At 34.7% G+C, this 23,057-nt stretch overlaps 2 protein-coding genes across 3 annotated transcripts in view; both read left to right on the forward strand.

Moving 5' to 3' along the window:
* The window catches only part of LOC120327739 (ephrin type-B receptor 3-like), a 43,721-nt gene extending 28,036 nt beyond the window's left edge, over positions 1-15,685 (forward strand). Inside the window, exons 9-22 of one of the 2 annotated variants that reach the window (XM_039394091.2) lie at positions 4,140-4,248; positions 4,819-4,966; positions 5,192-5,273; positions 6,262-6,446; positions 6,884-7,007; positions 7,114-7,350; positions 8,414-8,533; positions 8,873-9,055; positions 10,437-10,498; positions 10,662-10,871; positions 11,007-11,201; positions 12,716-12,867; positions 13,350-13,505; positions 13,757-15,685. In XM_039394091.2, coding sequence (XP_039250025.2) covers positions 4,140-4,248; positions 4,819-4,966; positions 5,192-5,273; positions 6,262-6,446; positions 6,884-7,007; positions 7,114-7,350; positions 8,414-8,533; positions 8,873-9,055; positions 10,437-10,498; positions 10,662-10,871; positions 11,007-11,201; positions 12,716-12,867; positions 13,350-13,505; positions 13,757-13,985 — 2,192 coding nt within the window. In that variant the 3' untranslated portion in view covers positions 13,986-15,685. Of the gene's footprint in view, positions 1-4,139; positions 4,249-4,818; positions 4,967-5,191; positions 5,274-6,261; positions 6,447-6,883; positions 7,008-7,113; positions 7,351-8,395; positions 8,534-8,872; positions 9,056-10,436; positions 10,499-10,661; positions 10,872-11,006; positions 11,202-12,715; positions 12,868-13,349; positions 13,506-13,756 lie in introns of both variants that reach the window. The other variant, XM_039394090.2, reaches the window with a different exon arrangement.
* Positions 15,686-17,352: 1,667 nt separating this feature from the next.
* Positions 17,353-18,921, forward strand: LOC120328162 (G2/mitotic-specific cyclin-B2-like). The gene has a single exon (XM_039394580.2). It carries the CDS (start codon positions 17,498-17,500, stop codon positions 18,701-18,703), a length of 1,206 nt encoding a protein of 401 aa, XP_039250514.2. The 5' UTR covers positions 17,353-17,497; the 3' UTR covers positions 18,704-18,921.
* The last annotated feature ends 4,136 nt before the right edge of the window (positions 18,922-23,057 follow it).

Below are 23,057 nucleotides of genomic sequence, written 5' to 3' on the forward strand. Positions count from 1 at the left end.
CATATTCGCATTACCTTTGATGCAAATGGCCCATGCCGGAAATGCCTTACGTTTTTGTACAAAAAATATCCATTTCCTACTGGCTTAATTTATTCACGCCTTGCATCCTTCAGACTTTATTTTCTGGACTCGTTTATTATGACTACCTGACATATCTTATTCCCAAGATGAATGAGTTTACACAAAACACAGTTGTAAAATGTGATTAAATTTGTGTGTAATTTGTGCGTTACTTCGTCGCTTTTTTTTATATCATGTAGATTTTATGTTACTTGTGGGTGTTGAGATAAGCGTACCGATTGCGTTAGTGATTGATTTGTGTATTTACCTACCAATGCTAGGTAATAGACAGTCATTTTTCACAGTGTTACTAGGGTATTAACTTGAGTGTCCATGCGTTAACTCGTTAGCACGATCAAGTTTGACCTACTCTAATTATCATTAACCTTCAAATAGACTTGTTTATTTAGCCAAGTGCCGTGATTTTTTCTAAAAACGGGTATTATGAAATTAACACTACACTATTAGCACAGTCTGCAGTAGAAAAACCCAAAACATTGTCTTTGAGCCAATTTTAACCCGTTTTTAGCCCGGTATGCTTCTGTAAAAACAATACCCGACTGCCCGATGGCCGGACCCGCTCTCACCACTAATTAAGCATGGAGACCTTGTTTCGGGGTCATCGTATAAGGTTTTATGGCTATAGATGGAAGAAGATAAGACGCGCCCTGTATATCCAAAGTATTTTTATGGTTAAAAATAAAAATTGGGGCATTCTAAAACTTTTACCTAATTTAACAAATCATTTTTTGTGAGAAAAATATCAGAAAATGAAATTTTCCTGTTAAGACCGTAGTTGGAAATGCCAAAACTTCCTATTTTAAGCTTCATTTTGGAATAATATATAGGTTTTTTGATGGGAAATTTGCTTGAAATAATCAAATATGATAGACTTCAAATCAATGTTTGCTGTGCAAGGCTTTATACCAAAATGTTGAAATAATAAAATAAGTTTGTTTACTGTGTTATCTGAAAATAACTGAGCAAAGCTATCGCACGCAAGTCATCACATACCTTTACCGCATATTGGTACTTGGTTATAAGCACATATTGGAACACATATTGAATTGCTTTTGAAATATATATTATTTTTATCAATGTTATAAATTCAACATTTGAACAATCAACATATTTCCTGAAACTGATTGCTTGAATAAGGTCGAAATAAAAGACAACACAAAGCCAATCCCATTGCCAGCTAGCTTAGCCTGTAGTTCGCAAAACCACTTGTGTTTGAGTGTCGTCGGCATGCGTTTGAAGTGGGCTCTCGAACCCTAGCATCCATAGGTAGTGGTGAACAATGAAAAGGCGGCAAAATCACGATTCTTATGTCAAGCACGCGATACTTTCAATTTACTTTTGGAAATGTCAATTTGTTCTGACAGATTCTCGCGTTCTATTCTTATTTTACGTGTTTCCGATTACAGTACTTTCAACAGCCTTGAGCAGCCTTTTGTTGACGAGAGAGAGTTTCATCTACCTAAAAAAATCCGGTAAAATAATTTACTTACATCGTTAATGGTCCTACCAGCCGACCATCCTGGCTAACCTGTATTTCGTACCTTTAATATTAATCACATTTTAATATACTTCGAGTCCAGAACGCTTCCTGAAGTTTCGTATTTCATATTATTGACGACCATCGTTCTTATTGGCGTGAATATGACAACGGATATTAAAAATAAAAACTTTATTTTATTTATCCGTCTAGACCTGTCATTGGAGTCTAAAATGATTGCCATAACGATCCAGTTTACCGGAATACTAACACATGTTATGAACATTTAATATCGACCGAATTACTATAAGAAAATAATGAAGTCGCTCGTGCGTCATTATATTGTTGCGCAATTTGATTTTCCTTATGAATTAACCCGTACATATACTTGTTGAATTACAATTCCTAACCTAAATGGCCTAAAGGTGTGCCATGTGATAATTACGAGTTAATTTTGTACCGACGGTTACAAAAGTGAAGTCGGACGATCAAAGCGATTTGGTCCGTCATCGGCGTTTTTCTATGACTTAGGTTCTACAGCGACGTCGACGTGGATATATATTTTCTTTAGGGTGTCCGGTCGGAGTTGAAAGGTTACCAACTCGGCCATGTATGTGTTATAGATAAATGGTGTATGGTATAAATGGTATATACGCTTGTTAGGCATGGATGGCATCACTAGCCAAACGATCACGAGGTACATTATTCTCAGATATACCGAGACGGTTGCCCACCCCAACCTTTTCCTTACAAAATGTACAAATTAAAGATGAAGAAATGCTGTGTTTATTATTGTAGTATAGAACTCCATTTATTGAAAATACGCGTTTGATGTATGTTGAAAACACGCCCAGTTTGTGAAAAAAGTTTACAGAGAATCATAGTGTTTAAACATTTGACTGAAATATGTACTAATCAATTTCAAATTTGCTTGTGCACACGCGGTTTGTCGCCGTCTGAAAGTTATAAGATTCAGAAGTTTAGATGTGATTTACGGCTACTCTAATTAACTGCTCGGTTCGAGTTTTGTTGATATGTTTCAACTTTCAAACACTCATCAGTCACATTTCTCTCCGAGTTTGGGGCAGTTTAAAATTTCGGGTTTATGAAAATCGCAGCAGTTAAAAATGCATCTCTGTTGGTAACTTATATTTTGTTTGACTGTCAAATATGGACTTCTGACGTATAATCGCGCAGTATTTTTACCCCAATAACAAAACATACCAAATTGTTTAGATATAAAGTTGATAAAAAAAGGCCATCAGATAACAGATTATAACAATATTTACGACAAATTTAAGATAAAACGATGATTCTGAACTAAGCGGATTATTTTGTAACAAAAAAATTAATTCAACAATATTTTTCTGAATTAGAAAATATTTAATAAAATAAAATCGAATTGTTACAAGTCTATTTTAATTCATTAGAATCAATTTGTTTTCGAAGATTAGATCTCTAAGTTTCTCGACTTTGTGACCCGGTAATCCGGCGCTCAATTCAAGGTTGCCACCGACAGCCTTTCGTCAGTTTTAATAAGCAAGGTTGAGCTCGCATTACTAAGTATTATCAAATCCAGTAACTTATTTTTGTAGGACCATCAACATGTAGGACATAAAAATGACACGGAGAAGATCATATGCCTTGCAATTTTGCTATTTGCATATTCACGCCATTTTGGTTTCATGAAACAAATTCGAATTTCGAAATTTTCTCGTAAAATTTTATTTCAGTCGACAACGTGTGACGTATGTTGTAAAATCACGAAAGTATGCAGCGGTCGAATACACTTTAACGCAAATTAAATAGGTAACTGTTAGTTGTCACGAAACGGAACGCGAATATATTCATATTTGGTGAAAACGCCACGGGGGTTAATCAAATCGTGAGAATACGTTAATAAATAACTCTATAGTCTATACTCTATACCGATGAGTACAGTTTCGATATTTTTTTACGAAGGCTTTCAGCCATTTTGAATTTTTGCTTAAAATTCCCCTATTCGAATACTTAATTATATACACAGCGGGATATCTTCACTTGCTATTTACTTATAGGGATTCGATACACTAATTTGGCATGGCGGCAAAATTTAGTTCAGGTAGCACGACCAATATTTACGTTAGTGTCAAATTTCTTTTGGTTATCTCATGTTCGGTCAAGTATCTATTATTAATAAATCGAGCATTAAGTAATCAAATTATATATATTTCATGCTTAGTCTAATACGGACTAATAATAAATTTAAGTTTGCTCAAGTTGTTTATGGCAAATAAGGTGTCGGCTATATTAAGGGTTTACCGTTGAGGTATTGTTCGCTCCGTCGCACATAGAACTATCTATCATTCTTATGCGTGATTTTCGCAGACGCCTATGCAGTCTATTGCCCACATGCAGTCCAAAAAAACTTTTATTGTCAAACATGATTTAATAATGAATGGCCGAAATTTCAATAGGCGTTCGGCGTATACTGTTGTGATTTACAAATTTTATTCGCATTTTGCCGAATCTTGTATTCATTCGTAGTGCCTTCGATATTATTAACTCAAATCACCCTCAACGTAAATTTTTCTATTTCCAGGACCGCCTTCAAGTCCGATGAACATTACTTGGGAAATGGAGAATCGCCGAGCTAAAATTTCGTGGGTGACACCGTCAAGTACAGGGGCACGAAGCGATCTTTACTACAGGTGAGGGAACTTGAAATGTTCTTTTTGAATTATGTGTAATATGCCTTAAGCTGGAAATTTCTCCTCGCTACATTTTAATCTTTGTCCGTTTCAATGTATCTTATCTTGGTTTCACAGCTGAGAATTTCCAATTTCACGCTGTCATGAATTAAAATTTTAAAATTCTATCTAGTATTTATGTATATTGTGAGCTCAAAATTTGATGATCCTCATCTACGATTTATCGTCGAACAAGCTCGACCAATGATTTTATATGACGTAATTGTTGCGGTTTTTTAAAAGAAATTGGAAAGCATTCAATTACATCTTATCAGTATTTTGGAAAACTTGAACCTGTATTTTGTGATATTTGATCTCAATTGTATAAATTATTAAACTTGTAACAACATTTTTGTTCATACTACTAAAAATATCTTCAATATTACTAACCTTGTTCAGTAAATAGGAATGCTTAACCAAGACGATCGGAATGCTTCCCTGGGAACATTTAAGAATACACATATTTATATTGATTACGTAAAAAACTATACAATTTTCTGAATATTTCTAACAGTAATTTTTCGTTTATAGTGCCGCTTGCTCGGAATGCGACGCAGAATTCCAAAGGTGCCGAACTTGCCCCAGTTCGATCCGATTCGCACCATCTGATCGTCACCATCTAACACAGACCTTCATAAGTCTTCAGGGACTGGAAATGTTCAAGCATTATAAAATCAAGGTAAGAGCCCACAGAAAAATGCCCTTTTTAACATTTTAAAGGGGGTGGGGAGTGGGGAACCTCACCCTCTCCCCCACCTGGATACGCCCCTCTCTTTATATTTTCCCCACCCATCAGCTCAAAGTGCTTGATTGGACATACTTGTCCGATTGCTTTACTAAAATCGACTGCTGATATTTTTGTAAATATGTTTTTCACTAAACTATTCATTGCAAATTGATTCAGATATCATCACACAACGGTGTGTCATCTGTAAGCAAGGAACAAGCTAATTATGAAACGGTTGAGTTTTCAACGAATGATAATGGTAAGTAATTCATACAGTTATTTCAATATTAGCTCATATTAAAAAATATTCGCTGTCAACAAATTTCTTGGTTACATCTTGAAGATAGCATCAGACGTTACGTATACGCCACAATATTATTTACCACGCAAAAGTAATCTCGCCTGTAATTGGTTGCTAAAAACGGTTTACGTAATACTTTAGTATTGAAATGGTTGGATAATGCTCAGATTGAAAATTTTGGGATTATAACGATAAGATATGACTAAAAATTAAACCATGTCAAGCATGGACCCTATTTTGCGCCCGACATCATCATTAACGCATACTTAATGGTACCTTGGCAAGTTCATTTTCAATAAGTTTTCAATAAACCTCTGAATTCAAAAACATTTTTAAACAGATTTGTTTTCGAGTTATGAAGAAACATTGCCCACGGGGAAATGCTGAGTTTGTTACTCACATATAGTATTATGTAATGAATATCTTGATAATATAAATGTCATCATGTCTAATTTATGAGATTCATTTGAAGATAATGCAATCAATGTTACGTTATTATTTTGTTTTGAAGTTACCTATTTGGTGACATAACCTACATATATATGATCATCATCGTAAAATCGCATCATAAAAGTCAATAGATGTGATAACCCCATAAATCTGTATGAAGTTTATGAATTGATGACGTCATAGAAATTGCATTACGTCATTGTTTTATCACAACCGGTTATGGATTATGATTACAAACCAAATGCTATTTATCAGAGATTTTTGTTCGACTTATACAAAATATTAAATGTAAATGAGATCGTTATCAATAAAAAGAGTTCCGGATTAACTTCAAACAATACACGGTTATGTCAAATTTTTATCTCCTCTGTTTATTATTATAATTTTCCGACATTATTACAAAAGGATGACGTGACTTTCACGTTTCGAGAATGTAATTAGATTCATAATACCCTTTTTTTTATAAATTTTTAAAAGCATCATTTTTCAATTTCAGTGCCCACGAAACCGCAAAATTTTATGGCAACCTCAAAGACTTCAAATTCCATTACTTTGAAATGGGATTTACCGTCGAAACTATCGGATAAAGTAACCGGCTATGAAATCCATGCCTTGCCACTTCCAGACACAGCGTCACCGAATGCACCAAATTCACCCAACATTGCACCGATTTTAGTAAAGGTAATGAATTCTTTTTTTTCAATATTTCTCAAATCAAAAAATAAAGTAAGAATTTGTTCAGTCGAAATAAAGATTTATAAAGTCAGACAAAATTAAGTTTTTAATTGAAATTTTTGTAAAATTTCCTGCATTTCGAAGTTATTCTATATTACTAGGCTGGTGTGAAATTAAACTGTATGTAATAACCAATATTTTTAGCATTTGTCAAACGATTATCAATTGTTTTGTTTGCAATTTCCGCACTTTTTGTGCTTTCTATCATTATTACTCAATTGTTTTTCTATACACTTGATGTTTTGACATATTCAAAGGCAAAATATGTCAAAATATATCTGATATGAAAATATCATTATATAATATACATATCTGGCAACTATAAGCATGTCAACTTTTAATCGACTATATCAAAATAACACAGTACATTCTGATTATTACAGGCCAGAGGCACCAATTTCACACTCACTGATCTGTATGCTGGAACTGCGTATGAAATTCGCGTTCGCGCTCTTTCACCTGACGGAACTGGGCCCTACAGCGACACACTCGTGTTTGCAACTAAGGGTAAGGATGAGATTATTTTTTCTCGTCTAATTTGTCAATCATTATCCGAACCAAAACTTAATTCTGTTTCAACATAGATATATTATAGTGTACATTCATTATACAGATGACGTTATACCTTCTGCTAAGCCACATGAGGAAGCTGGAGGAATGGGTCTCATAATCGGAATCGTCGCCGGTGTGATCTTTGTCTTGCTAGTAGTCATCATCGCAGTTATCGCGATACGTCGTCGAAGAGCCAATGACGTCATACGTCAAGAGAACGACAGAGCTCGAGCAAAAATGGCGGGAACGTCAGACGAAAGACAAGGCCTTACTGATGGGTTCAACGACAGTTTAGTTGGTAAGTAATCAAGGTTTTACCAAATATTATTACGATGTTAAAAATTATGACGTCATATAAGAATTTTTATAAAAATTTTGTTGAGCATCGGCATATATTTAACCAAGCATGAATTGAAAGAATAACTGCATTTAACCAAGCATTTTCTTCCTGATTGAAATTGAGAAAGCGGTTCAAAGAAAATTGAAGTCCAACTCTATAACAGTTAGTCTATAGCGCATGATGAAAAAGCTTGACAAATATATTGCAATTAAAATTATTCAGTCTGTGACTTTCAAATTTTTCCCCGACTGGCATGCTGCTTTAATGAGTTTGAACGCTGTTTTGTCCTTTAATCATACGCTATAAATAAAACAAGTCGATTACTGTTTTTGCAAGATTGCTTGATGCTAAAAAAAATTCCATGAATACTACAAAAAATTCTACAAATAAAACGAGTCAAGGACTATTTTTGCAAGATTGCTTGATGCTAAAAAAAATTCTATAAAAACTACAAATAAAAAATGATTACTTTTTATTTATGTATTATCATATCGTTTTTTTTTTGCTTAAATGTGTCGAATCATACATGCTACTCTCGCTTTTGCTCCTGTATATGTCCAAGTAGTTTCTAGATAGTTAGTATACTAATTGAGGCAATATAATCAATAATGCCAAAAAGGCAAATAGAATGTTTACTAGAAACTAAATGGAATATGACAAGTTTTGATGGCCCTCTTCATTTTTATCTTCAGTTGTCTGCTTTTCCGTGAACTTTTTGACAGAAATTACAAAAAAAAATTATTAAAATTTATTTTCGATATCAAAACTGATAACTATTGTATATAAGTATGTATGTGTTGAAAAAATTGTAGTAACATAGCAAATCTAGTAAATTAGATGTAGCGTTTTAACAGTATATAATACTAAATTCGACTATTACTTATTTAACGTGCATGTGCAAGTCATCTTAGCTATTACTACTCCACCTATGCTTCTGTTTCTATGCTTCGCCTGTAATTCGTCATTTGCTAACTTGAAATCGTTATTAACATAAAACTTACAGTGCGTCTACCTCCACTAGCGTCCTCGAACAATGGAAGAACAACCTACACAGATTACAGAGATCCACAAAAGGGCGTTAAAGAGATTGCAAGAGAAATTGAATTCACCGACATCAAAATTGAAAAGGTCATAGGTCAAGGTGGGTAATAAATAATGTCTTTTATAGTTAATATGAAAACAGCGGTGTTTCATGATCAAAATATGTAAAATAAAATACGTATATTTAGCAATTTTTGCTATCATGCTCCGGCTAACTAGAAGAAAAAAAAGAAGCCAACTAGAAGAAGCCCCCCCCCCCCCCCCCCCCCCCCATACAACCATACATAGCAATTTTTCGTAGCATGACTCCGAAGACCCTTGGAAGCCCACGAACCGCTAGCTCATACGGTCTAACTAACCTGCCATAATCACGTCGTGTTCAGTAACGACAATCTCCATTTGCGTTTCCATCCTTTAATACAATTTCCACCAATTCTAGGCGAATTTGGTGAAGTATGTAAAGGCAAGCTTACAGAAGGTAAGAAGAGCAGTGTCGTCGCCGTTAAACGTTTGAAACGTGGAGCTACCTTGATCGACCAAACCAATTTATTACGTGAAGCTTGTACCATGGCCCAGTTCAGAGATCCTAATATTCTTCAACTGAAGGGGGTGGTAACAAAAAGTGAGTCCACACTTTTGTACTTTAACAGTTGGTCTGTTGTTCGAATTTCAGTTGACGTGTTAAACATGGATAAAAAACATTTTTGCGGTATTCATATCCTAACCATGCTTGTTCATAGATGTTATATAGATCTAATGATATCCAGTAATAATTTATAAATCATCTAGTTTTATGCGTTAGTTATCCGTGGCCCGTACTTGACAATGCATAACGACCACAGATGCCTTTTTATTGTATGGTATTTCGAAGTACAAATATTCTTCTATATCACAATAGATTCGTCAGAAAATTTAAGGCGGGACGCAAAAAATTCAATTAAAACCACGAATATGCGGTTTTAGAAAGGCAGGTGCGCTATGTGTCCTCTTTTCTCATATATAACAGAAGATTCGTTATATTGATATTGGTCGCGTTCAGTTGTGTATAGTAGCTGACCACACCACGCGGTGTCGACACATTCTTGAACGACTTTTTTTTCAAAAGATAGCAAAATCTAGATAATGAGTTAAATACCATTTATAGTTGGTTTAGCTATAATGCATTAAATTATAGAAAATATTTTTGAGATATCCCTATTTAAAAACTACACTTAGACTAGTAAATATTTTTATTTACATTTTCCGGTCCTAATTAAAAATGTACCGTCGAAATAATTTATATAGTATTTTAAGTGAAATGGCACGAAAATTGTCTTCATATCCTGGAGGCGGTCATTGCCACTAATTGCAAAGTGGATTATTACAAGCGTTTGGTAGTTATATCCGATGGTTATCAGAAAGGCCACATTCCTATGAATTTATGTCATTGCTATTTTGTAAAAATTTACCTAGCAATTAGACGAGGTCGGTGATGTGTAATTCGTAGCCAATGTATTGGTTTTTGGTAGTCGCCATGGTAACAATGACAAATCTGATTCCAATAGAGCCCACAGATATTTTTGTAATAAGTAAAAGTAATAGCCTTCTGAACTGAAATCTGAACATTTCAAAGCAATTGGTCCAGTAGTAACACAAAATAATAAGAAGAAAAAGCCCAACAACATAAAATAATATTAAACAAAAACGATTCATATGTACATTTTGTGTACAATAATACTGGCACACTACATATATGACATTGATAACTTAGTTTAAAATGACTTTCAATTAAACCTCAATGTCATATATATGGTGTACGCATATTTTGACAGTAGAATTCCACATACCGTCTGGCGCGTATCATCAGCACACGTGGTGCGGTGTCTTATCATGAAGATTCTACGAGTTTCATTACATTTGGGAGTATTGTGGTTGCGTTATCTCGCCTTAAAAATTTGCTTCGTTTACTATTTTTTAACTATTTCTTTTTTATTTATTTCAAATTGTTTTATTTTGTCTTTCAGCTGTACCGACGATGATCATTTCGGAATTTATGGAAAATGGATCATTAGATAGATTCCTGATGGTAAGATTTTTTCGCTTTTAATTTTTTGGTAGAGAAACCCATTATCATCCAATTTCCAAATACTAGGTATAATATAACTAACAGAATATTGCACCAACCGTTCTTGTGTAGTAAATATGCATATCTCTATCACAGCTTGAATATATTCATATCTACTTTCCAGGCAAATCGTGGACAGTTTAGTGTCTTGCAACTTGTCAACATGTTACATGGAATTTCCAGCGGCATGCGGTATTTGTCAGACATGCAATATGTACACAGAGACTTGGCTGCACGTAATATACTTGTTGGGGATGACTATGTCTGTAAAGTATCTGATTTTGGGCTATCTCGCAATCTTGAAAACGACCCACACGCCACCTATACCACTCAGGTACGTTAAACTGATTTTGGGCGTCATTTTTAATGACGTCACGTCAATTTAGTATTCAACTCTAACGTCATATGGTGAAAATATGTTACTTATTTATTTTTATACAAAAAAATTATCATAATTTTTAATTTTCAGGGAGGCAAAATTCCTATTCGTTGGACGGCGCCAGAGTGCTTCCGGTACCGACGTTTTACTTCCGCCAGTGACGTTTGGAGCTACGGCATAGTAATGTGGGAAGTTATGTCATACGGAGAAAAACCTTATTGGGACATGACAAATGAACATGTAACGGAATCCATCGAAGATGGATTCCGCTTGCCAGCACCACAGGTAAATTTACTTCCGGGTCTACTTCCTAGTAAAAGGTTATATTCACTTGAATCACTTCTATACTTGAACTTAACTATGGTTGAATTACGCTTTTAAAAGATATGCTTCCGGGTAGGCTTTACCTCAGTAGGTTACCAAAATTGGGGTTAAAAAAAACAAAGAAAAACCACACGCACCTTAAAGTCACTTTAAGCCCCCTAAATGAGAAAAACACATGTTTGGGTAATCCACATAAGCCATTCACTGTTTTCAGTAAACTTCATGACAAACTGTGCTTGGTAAGCTATTACATGCGTTGTTTATCTTTTACCCACGCTTATACCAATGATAATGAAAAAATCTAATTTCCCATGCGAAGTCGGGAAAACGTAAGACGTGTCGAAGTCTTCAAAATAGAATTGCTGGCGATTATAAATGACATCCTTTGAATAAAAATTATTGATAAATGATGTCTATATATACTATAAGTTTCTAAAGCTAAACGTTGTTTGAGAATTTTCAGTATTAAATTAAAATCATCTACTTATCATTATATCAATGCATTAGGCAATGTCTATTTTTTCTGAATTTCGAAGATTATTGATGAAAGGCGGCCCATTCATGAAACCTTTAACGAACACTGGATCTTTTTTAAATATATAAAATGTGAATGTATAGGGGTTGTAGTAATGTTTAAAAAGTTGCTATATACCAATTTTTCCTATTTCTGTATTCTATACAGTACCAGGCGACCATTTTCTAAATCTTAAAGTTTCAATTAGTACCTGAAACATGTTTGTATTATCCACGAATCACACTCGGCCTCGATAAGTTTATATTGGTAAATGGGCAAGTTACCCAATATTTATGATATTCGTCCTAATTTAATTTTAAAGATCCAACAGTCACCTCAAACGATGATAAATGATAAAACCAACCCATGTAACTAATCAACCCAAGACATTGTTTGCTTAGCAACTCCAGACACAAATTCACGAAAAAGAGTAATTACATATAATGCAATATTTCATCTTCACTAGTTTTACTTACCTTAGCGTTAATTTTTAAGTTTATAGAATTTTATTGGAATTTTAATTTTGGAAATATTCGATGTTACATGAGATTATAATGTCTACAAACAGGCCCACGTCTGTGAAATGCGGAGACTTGCGTATATTTATGAAATATTTAAAGCAATAAATTTTGTTAGTAATACACAGTACATACATCCTTTTTCTTTTAAAATAACAAAGATTTGTGGAATTTTTTAAAGACATAAATCAACACTCCAAAATTTGATTTCGCAATTCATACCAAAATGATACTATTAAAACTATTTGTAAAATTGGTAAAATCCTAGCATCTGACTTCACCGCTTATACTCACAACTCTAAAGACTGAGATAGTCTATGTTTTAATGAGGAGATTCATAACTTCGAGGAAAAACACTTTAAAAATATAGATTAATTACTTTTCTCTATGAAAAAACAGCGTACCTTCAGATTTCCTTATATATATATATATATATTTAACAGGATTGTCCACAAGTACTTCATCGTCTTATGCTTGATTGTTGGTCAAACGATGCAGCTGCAAGACCTACATTCAGAGAAATCTTCATTAGAATGAAGAGATTCGTTCAACAACCGGACATGCTCGTAGATAGAGAACCAATCACAGACCCTGGGTAAGAATTTGCATTGAAATATGTTTTTTTCGTTTGAATACAATCCTGGTACTATTACATGTACTTGAACGGGGTTCAAATTTCTAGTTTCCAACAAGGGTTAATATTTTCAGGTGAATTTCATTTGCGTTAAATCCTGGTGATATTAGCTGTACTTAAATGGGGTTGAAATTTAACGAGCACAGCAAAGGTTTATTATCTTACCCTCATCTCGGGTGCGATTGGCTTTTTAATCTCCCATAACATTGTTGATTGCTGCCTTTCTTTGTGGTCGAACCTAATGAGTTTTTTTAGCATTTTGGGAAATTCGAAACATAAATGTGATATAGAAACAAGGAAATATGAATTAACGTTCATGTATTATGAGGTCGTTTTTTATATAAATGCACTTATTAAGTTCATAAATAACATATGAATCATGACGTCACTTTTTATTTGTGACGTCACAAATTACTCCTTTTTCAATATGTCTTATGTTACAGATCTGCCTTTCTTGACCCAGAAAGTCCCACCGATCTATCAAAACGTACTCTGACAGTGGACGAATGGCTTGAACTAATGAAATTGGGAGCATATAGACAAAGTTTCCTTGATAATGGAATCAATAACTTATCAGAGATTATACAGCTAACAGCACAGTAAGTAAATTGTTCTACTTAAGAATGATGGAAGCTTAGCTCGTTGAGCATAGCTCATGATGTAATAAATCAAAATGGAAAGATTCTAATTCCTTCAAACATAATATATATTGCAAATAAGCAGTAAAATAGGACATTTTTAGTCCTTAACATGATATGTCCCACGTTCTGAGCGAACATTGAAATGCACAATTGTGATGTCTTTTTTTTTATGTGTCATGTCATTTCAAAAAAATCTTTTTTTCTAACAGGGATTTCGAAAGACTTGGAATAAACGAGAACGTCCATCGCACTCGACTACAAAGTGGAATCCAAACTTTACGTCGTCACATAAGCGGAGATAGCGCAAATAATTCCGCTACCTTACCCATGCATAGCAACACCACACCAAAAGAAGTTACATCGGCGACCACTCCAAGAGGAGGGGCAGTCGGAGTCGGCCCAGTAAGCTATAACAAAGAAAACGTTCTGATTGTGTGATCGGGACGCAGTCGGACTTTAATTACTTGATTTCGAGTAGGAATCAAATGTATTCTTGCCGTAAAGTGACGTCACGGCATCAAAAACATGACGTAATCGATGGAAGAATGGAGTGGTATGACAAGATTTGCCGAAAAAACGCACTGCCAAAACAATTGGTGGGACAGAAAGATTACTAGAAAACAAAACAACTCAACAACATCTTGCCTATATTGATTGTACTTTTACCTTGCTTCACAATAGAGAAAACACTTAGCACAACCTAACATATAAAATCTATCTTGTTGTATGTCAAGGATCAATTTTCAACGGATTATTCTCATACAAGTATGATCTGTGTATAAAATCTACCTTGCTTGAAAACATTGTTCAATATATATTCTTCATTCAAGATTGCTTGCCCGCTTTCGCTGAAAAAAAAATATGAAAAAGTGAAAAAAAAAATTTTTTTTAGAAAAAAGTATTCAGTATACAACTTTAAAATACATCTAACATCCAAAAATGTGAGATCCTCTCTCCTTTGAGGATTTTTTTTAATGAAAATATATATTTCCAAGGGAAATGAAAAATTATTCGTTTTAAATAATAAGCAAAGTTTTGCACCCTTATGTCAACGACTTAGACGCAAAAGCCTATAACAAAACTAGAAATATAATAACTTGTTTCCATGGCCACGATTGGCCAATCATATGATAGCGTTATGATTTTGATTGTGGCAAATAGAGTAATATAATATAGAGCCATGTTAGATTCATGCTTGGCCAATCAGTGATCGTTTATATATGATGTAAAATGATTTATTATTCGTACTATGGTGTACAGACTTAATTTTCAAAAAAATTATCTATGATTAATGTGTGGCCGATAAAAAATCGTAATCAGTATTTCCATGTGATATAATTACCTGACAAAGTTAGAGAATGCTTTTGCTGCTATTGCTATTTGAAATATTTAATAAAAATATTAATTTATGTTCATTTTCTATTTGCACTCATTATTATTTGGTGCTGATTTGCATAGAAGTATGTTCGGCATTATAACTTTTCATTCCTGAAAAAAGTTTATCAATGTAATTTATACGTTGCCGATCATGATCATAGATGATAAAGCTATGGACCATGTTCATCCAAACATATTCTAGTTGTTAGCTATTTATAAATACTTGCAAATAAAATGCACATTTTGTACTTTCTCATTTTTTCATATTTTCGTTACAAATATTTTTTTCATAATACTCAGTCTGAAGAAATCATACTCGATTAAACATATTCCGAGATTGATTTGTTTATAGACTCTTCGACTTATTTATCACATTCTATGATTTTGCACCTTCTAAACTTGGATCAAAATGAAAAATGACGTCACGCAATGACGTCAGAGCATATCACGTCACTACAATTCACTAAATAGAGTGAATATCCTTAATAATTTTAGTATCATGTGAAAATATTTTTTACATCGTTTTTGGATTCTAATCGGACGAGTTGCATTCAATTTATCATGGCTAATTTTTTTTACCGTTTTTCCATATTTTCTAATTTTTTCTCATCCAACATTTTTTTTTCGGTGCTAGCTCACTCATGACTTTGTAGCTTTGTAATATATTTGCTGATGTGTGCGTCTAAGCTATGTAATATTATTTCTTGTTCTATTTTCCTCTTTTCATTTTCAATTTAAATAAATTATTTGAAAGTATAAAGCAGTTTGTCGTGTGTTTTCGTTGATCCGGTGTATGGTTCGTAATTCTTCGTAATCAGTTTGTGTTTGGTGACAGGATTCCACTTATATATTTAAGATTCATGGTCCGCATATACCACGTAGATATGGAACCTAACAATATTGGCAGGATACAATAAGACCAAATTTATTCCAGTATCAATACGTGCTGAACCGAGATGATATTCAGCTATTGTAATAGTTAATAAACGTGCTTATAACGATATTTTGCGTTATTATGGTTTACAAGATTGCAGAATAAAACAAGATAGAAAGGCTCAAGTAGCACGATTATCTAATCTTTTACAGTAGACTAACTGTACCACAGCCTTCACGACTTCGACTAACCACAAGATAGCAACTTACGCGAACGCGGAAACGCCACAAGTTGCGCAATTTGTCATTTTGATGACGTTATCCTATAAAGCCGGCAGAAAATTTTGAAATAATCAATAGCTTTCCAGCCACAATTACAATCTTTAACCACTCAAATTTTCAAAGCAATTAGTCCAGTAGTTAAAGAGAAAGGTGAAATTTTCATACCAATGAAAAAATTCTAACAGCAACAACATAATACCCAAACGATCTATAGGTCTACTTCGTGTCCAACAAGAGTAGTATGTCTTGGTTATTGGCTGTGAGAAGGATAACGTCACAGAAGTCACAGAGTTTGCATAGCACCATGTAAATTGTCAAGTCATAAACACAACATAATATAATTGAGCTAATTTACTAATAATTAGTGTCGGGCCCTTCTTGTGATTGTAAAATAATAATGCCTAAATGCATTTGCACATGTACAACAATAAAACAATTTGATTAGATTTGAAAACTTGCAAACAAAATAAAATTGGGAAATCATATTACAATGACCTTCGTGACGATAAATATGTGATTTCACAAGAGCACGAAAGCATTATGTGCAGATGGGGCGTATTGTGTAGATATAAATGGCTTAAACAAAGCAATTGCTTTGATTTTTTCCTGTGATCAATCATCCCACTAAGTCATTGGTAGATATATCACCTATGTGTGATGGTGTACCACTGACATTAACTTACATCTCTCACTAGTCTCGCCATGGTAATCTGCATCTTAACTAAACACGGCACGACAGGAAACGGTGTATATATGTTGTTTTTCTAATACGTCAAGCGGTCCTTATTCCGACTTTTCTAATAACCCCGCACAATACAATTCTAGCAAACTTTTCATTTAAAATTAATTTTCCGTATCAATATATGCGCAAGTTATGGCAAAATAGTGACTGATATTGAGTTTCACAGTCAGTCCTTTATTTACATTGTCATTGGTCCCGTAAAAGTCATGTATACACATAAAGATACTAATTCGGAATGTAGGCCGCGTTTTTTACACAAATAGTCAGGTTAACAACACCGTCAATTTTAATTTTGAATTAGGTGTTACAGAAGGACTGGAACAAAACAAGACATTCAAGGATAACAAAGTGGCATGCGATACAATAATAAATATGCAAAAACAAATGGTAAATATTTTCTTTTAGCTTCGTGGTGATTAATAATTAGTTATACATGTGTCCATTCAAGCCATATTTTTTTGCTCCTTACCGCCACCAAACAATTCGACCACGTGGTGCGCCAAAGATCGATAATCGATGCGGCGCGTACATTTGATTTGTCCTTCAGTTGTTTGCGTTGCTACGTGTTGGAGTTGTCCTTGTTTGTTCTCTGTTTCAATTTGATATTTTACGTTACAATTTTATTGAAGTTACTACTGAAGATTCTTTCGACTCAGCGAATTTCGACGTCTTGGAGATGGCAACAACGGTACGTGCCAATGTTTTAAACCGCGTTGATCAGGAGAATCCTGCCAAAGGTAAATCCGCCGCAATTATCAAGAAAAGAACCGCCAACCCAGTTACCAGACATGCACTAGGATCAGTTACTAATCAACGTTTTGGAAGCAAAAATATTGGCGTCAAACAGGAACTGAAGAAACCTGTCACAGCCAGACAAAGGGTTACAGCTTTGAAGGTCAGAGATAACAAAAATGTGGAAACGAAACAAATACCAGTTAAAGATGCCGATCCTGCTCCAATGGAAATGGGAACACCCAGTAAAATTCCAGATGTTGAAGAAAAAAACATTTTTGACAGATCCAGCAAACCAGAAATCGAAAATATTGATGAAAATGATGCAGAAAATCCACAGCTCTGTTCAGAGTTTGTGAATGAAATCTATCAATACATGCTTTACCTTGAAGCCGAATATCCCGTCAAAAAGCATTATCTTAAAGATACATCATTAAAGTCTCGAATGAGATCAATTCTTGTAGATTGGTTATTTCAAGTCCATCAGAGATTTGGTCTTCTGCAGGAAACTCTTTACTTGACAATCGCGATTCTGGATAGATTCCTTCAGCTTCAGCCAGTCGTCCGTACAAAATTGCAATTGGCTGGTGTTACTGCTATGCTATTGGCGTCAAAGTATGAGGAGATGTATGCTCCAGAAGTGAGCGATTTCGTCTATATCACAGACAAAGCTTTTACCCGGTCCCAAATTTTACAAATGGAAATTTTCATCTTGAAAACCCTGGATTTTAATCTGGGCCGTCCACTCCCATTACATTTCCTGCGAAGAAATTCTAAAGCAGGTCAAGTTGATGCTAACCAACATACTTTGGCAAAATACCTCATGGAATTGGCAATGGTTGACTATGAAATGTGCCATGTACCACCGTCAAGACTTGCTGCAGCTGCACTCTGTCTCTCAACAAAATTGCTTGATGACAATGATTGGACCCCGACTTTGGAACATTACAGCAGATATTCTTATGAACAATTAGCTCCTGTTGTGTGTCATTTGGCTAAAAATTTAAAAGCCGCTGAGACGAGCACATATTTAAATGCAATTCGTAACAAGTACTCCAGCCATAAGGCTTTCAAAATTGCCCTGATTGATGAAGTAAAATCACCGTTAGTCGCTGAACTGGCTGAAAAAGCCGCCACAATCGTATTGTAAATTAGCATCTATGTTTGGCTCAAATAAATGACTGAACTCCGGTCCATGTAGGTTAGTGTCGGGCTCTATGGCTGTTGAATGATTTCGGATCTCATCCGAACCGTGTTTTTATGTATATATGTTCAGATTCTGAGCAGACAATTTATTGTCAAGTGTATTTTGTGCACTTTTTAATCTCTTGTATTGTAAGCATTTTTCAATAAATCTCAGTGTATGAAGTTTCATGTTTTAATAAAGTGATTAAGCAGTTAAGAATTTTTTCACATGTGGGTTCCCCTGAATGTGATGTTAATTAAAGGTAATATATGGGTCATCCATTCTTGCTGGATCTGACTAGGATGTTTTGCTTGTTTTTGAAGCCATTTTCGCGGGATCTGACTGAAATATTTTGCTTAGCAGCAATGGATCTATATTTGTGTTATTCTTTCGTATATTAAGTCATTTATTAGCTGTACCTGTTCCTCTGTGTCTAGTCATTTGTTAACAGTGATTGCTTGTTGCTTTTTAAAGATTTGACCATGATTTTTGAGGCATTATGAAACACTAAAGTAGATCCAGCTGTCGGCACGCTGGAATGGCAAGACAGATTGATAGTGAGGTAGGTAATTGACCCGGGAGGGTGAACAAGATTCTGCATTACGAATAAGTTACTGGGGTTTAACAGATTATGATGCCATTGTTTGTCGCCATTGAATCAAGATTTTACAGCGGTGCAATATGTACACAATACAGCTGACCTTAAAAAAGATAAACTTTGGAAAGAATGATCTGATAATGTTAGTGATATATTTTTTCCGAGAAAAAATTTGGCCAGGTCATAACTTAGTGTCTCCAGTTATGCACTTGACTGGCAGTATAAAATCACAGTACCGCAATAGCTTCATGGTTGCAGAGTAGTATGCATCAAATATAAATGCGAACAAAAACCAGTCTATACCTCTTCATTAAGTAGGAAGTTGATTATAGGAGGCTTGAAAGTTCAGAACAATATTGTGGCGTTCGCAATAATTCAGTTTTTTTTTTATTTCTTACCTGGAACACCACAATCTGACAATGTCGTTTTTCGATTTCAAATTATCACTAATTTCCTGACTGACTTCACCAGTATGAGGTATTAACAACTGTTGGAATTATCAAACAAATTATCCATTGAAAACAATTTGGCCAATCTCAAAATATTAAGCTTTGTCGTTCCTGAGGTGTTGTGACTCAGATGATTTTAATACATTCAGACATAGATCTATTATGTGTGTAATTAATTATATTATGAAACACCGTATATTCAACTGAACATTTTATTTATGATGAATTGAAATTTTATTTAAAATGGTAAAAATATACCATATTGCCCAGAAATCTTCTAGTTGCCTGGTATCAAATGGACCATTTAATTTCACATTCATTCTCGATTTCTAACAAATTTTTATTTGTATATATGCTGTCTTGAGTATTAGTTCCCTGGCAGTTTGACTATCACAAGATTGCTTTCAACTGCGAACCGAAAACTATTTTGACAAATTTACCCGAATATTAAATTTAAGCCCTAAAGTTCTCTGGTAAACATGGCACAGTCTGAAACATACTTGACTGAACCAAATCATTTGAGGTACTTGATCATTGGCAAACAAACTGTTTCTAGGAACAGAAACCCACTTTTTCATGCACTTGTAATTTATCTTCATCAACAATACATGAATGAACCAATTTGCATAAAGGAAAATAGATCACTGATGCCTTTAATTGCTAAATTTCATTCACTTGTTTCTGAAATTGGTATTGCACATTTGAAACTGACGCAAATGTAAATATTCAAATTCATGCTCCAAGAAGCATGACCCTTGGAATAAATGCAACATGTTCAGTAAAACTGAGCAAACAAATTTATGGGAAGTGAAGGTGCTTCTGATTGGGACTGACAGTATCGCATGTTTAATGATGCATTGACACACTCTGTTTGATGGCCAGAATAGTATTCATAATATGTCACTTTATACTAAGATCCAACTTTTTATCTATCATCAAGTTTACTTCAAGCAAATAGATCAACTATTAGACTAAAACTAAAGGGAGATATCATATAGCAGCAGTTTCCGGCCCGAGCAGTTAGGGAGGGGATCTTCAACACTGGGTGCAAAATTGATTGAATGCTATTTCGTTTGAACATTTTTTCTTAAAAAGAAGTTCCTGTTCTCTCTAGTTTCATTACCCAATAGGATTATTTCACAGAGTGTTTTCACCTTATGCGACATGAATTGTTTGATCATAATTCGGGATTTGAAATCAACCAACACCTTTGTGCTCCGCAAATTTTAACCTTTGTATTTAGTTACATGCCATCTGATCTGCTAACGGTCGAAACCAGTCTGCTTATAAAGTTATAATGACAGTTTCACAAATCTGCCAGATATCTATAGACTAAATTAAACTTATTGTAGGCCGAAATAATGTTTTTAAGTTACTAATATTTGCAAGAAACAGATTTGGAACAATGAATATGTTGCCGTTGGTATTACCAAAGTAAATCGAGATGGCCTACATATTTTTGGAGTGGCGAACAGCAGGCTTTCCGAAAGGGGGTCACAAGCCATAATAGGTTGGGGAACCACCTTCATAACACACTGCCATTGGTACATTGTGTCAGATTTCTAGCATTGTTAGAATTGGACTGAACTATTTGCAGCTTTTATGTGAAGGTGGGAGTTGACTGACCCACCCCCATACCTAATTTCATATTATTCCACAACATTACACAAGCAGCTAATTGCCAAAACCTATATGATAGACCTGTAATTAGATTAGCCATCTTGTTGGCTTTCTTTGGGAAATAGAGAATGCTAATGTAGTTGTTTGGTTGAACTTATTTCTTATTGGCCACCAAAGTGAAAATATGAATAGTGAAAGAAACTGTTATGAGCAGAAATAAACTTTTACTATGGGTATCTGTCAAATGAGCCAAAGTATGCACGTTTGACAAACTGGAATTTTTTATGTTCAATTTTACTTTTTGTCGGAAAGTGCTCGAAATCACAGCTCTAAAGTGAGTAAAATTGATTTTGAGTTTCGTCACCTTTGACCCCTGTAAATCAAAGCTCCTGTGTATTTTTTTCGAATTATTAGGAAAATATGCCACGCAATATGGTTTCAAATATATTCATTTGGTTACATTGATAAGATGAATATCCTACAGGGGTGGTAGCACCAAAGTCATATTGGGGGTGTCCAAAAAAGGCTGGCAAAATGCGGTCGTTGCGTGTCACGTTGGGGGTGACAAACTAGGGTCGTCGAGTCAAGTTAGGGGTGACGAAAACGGTCGGGGCGTGTCAGATTAAGGGTGGCGAAATACGGTCGGTGCGTGTCAGATTGGGGATGACGAAATACGGTCGCTACGAAGAAACCGAAGATTTGATTTCTGCATGTCAGAATAGTAGCAGCACGTTTTGAACTGGACATCTATAATATCAAACATAGCGTATATTCCGGTAATTTTAGGAAAAATATATATGTATCATAGTTAAATATGGTTTTGTATTTCAACTAAAATTGAACAATTATCTTTTTTACTTTCGCATACACTGATACTGAACGTTTTTACACTTGGAATAAGTTACAGGCATTATCAAATAACAATAAACATTATAGAGGACTTGCACGGGTCACGTGACCTTGTTACTGGACGGCAATAAAACAAAAACGTCCATTTGGCTCCTGTCAGTTGCAAGTCGGATTATACGTTTCCGTTTTGTTTGGCTGTTGATAATGGTTATTTCGTATTGTTCCGCTGGCTGTACGTATAGTATATAGACAACGAAATGGATCATCAGCTATATTCCACTGTTTTTAAAAGATCCGGAACGTCGCGCAATGTGGATATCATCTATTGGCAGGACTGCTTGGTGTCAAGTCCAGAAGCCATCTTACTCGTGTTTCACTGTTTGCGGACAGCACTTCGTTGATGGTGAGTCATGATGTGCCGTTATCAATTTTTTTAAATATTCATAAGCTCCCTCATTTCAATGGAAAGCAGATGACAAACTACTGTTATTGGTAGACTCAGGTGTAGGCCTACTTGCAGACTTGACTCGTGTAAGGTATTAATCAATAATTGCCATGAGGTACCGGTATTGTTTCCCTAGTTAGCAGGTAATTAATCTATTAGTAAGTGTGAAAATTTGAATAGATAACTAAAGTTTAACGCCAGTGCTAATGCAAAAAATAACCAGAATTCAATTGAATTATCTATCTGAGAATACGCTAGCCACCGCATCTCTGATCCCCCTGGGAGTTTCACAGGTTCCAATCCCATGCGGGGATAGTTATGTGCGAGGGGATTGCAGCTCTCCTCCCACTAAGGGTG

The sequence above is a fragment of the Styela clava genome, chromosome 7 (genome assembly GCF_964204865.1).
Source record: "Styela clava chromosome 7, kaStyClav1.hap1.2, whole genome shotgun sequence".
Taxonomy (NCBI): Eukaryota; Metazoa; Chordata; class Ascidiacea; order Stolidobranchia; family Styelidae; genus Styela; species Styela clava.

What these genes read in the sequence shown, in the direction of transcription:
- LOC120328162 (XM_039394580.2), top strand. Translation starts at nt 17,498, where the DNA reads ATGGCAACAACGGTACGTGCCAATGTTTTAAACCGCGTTGATCAGGAG.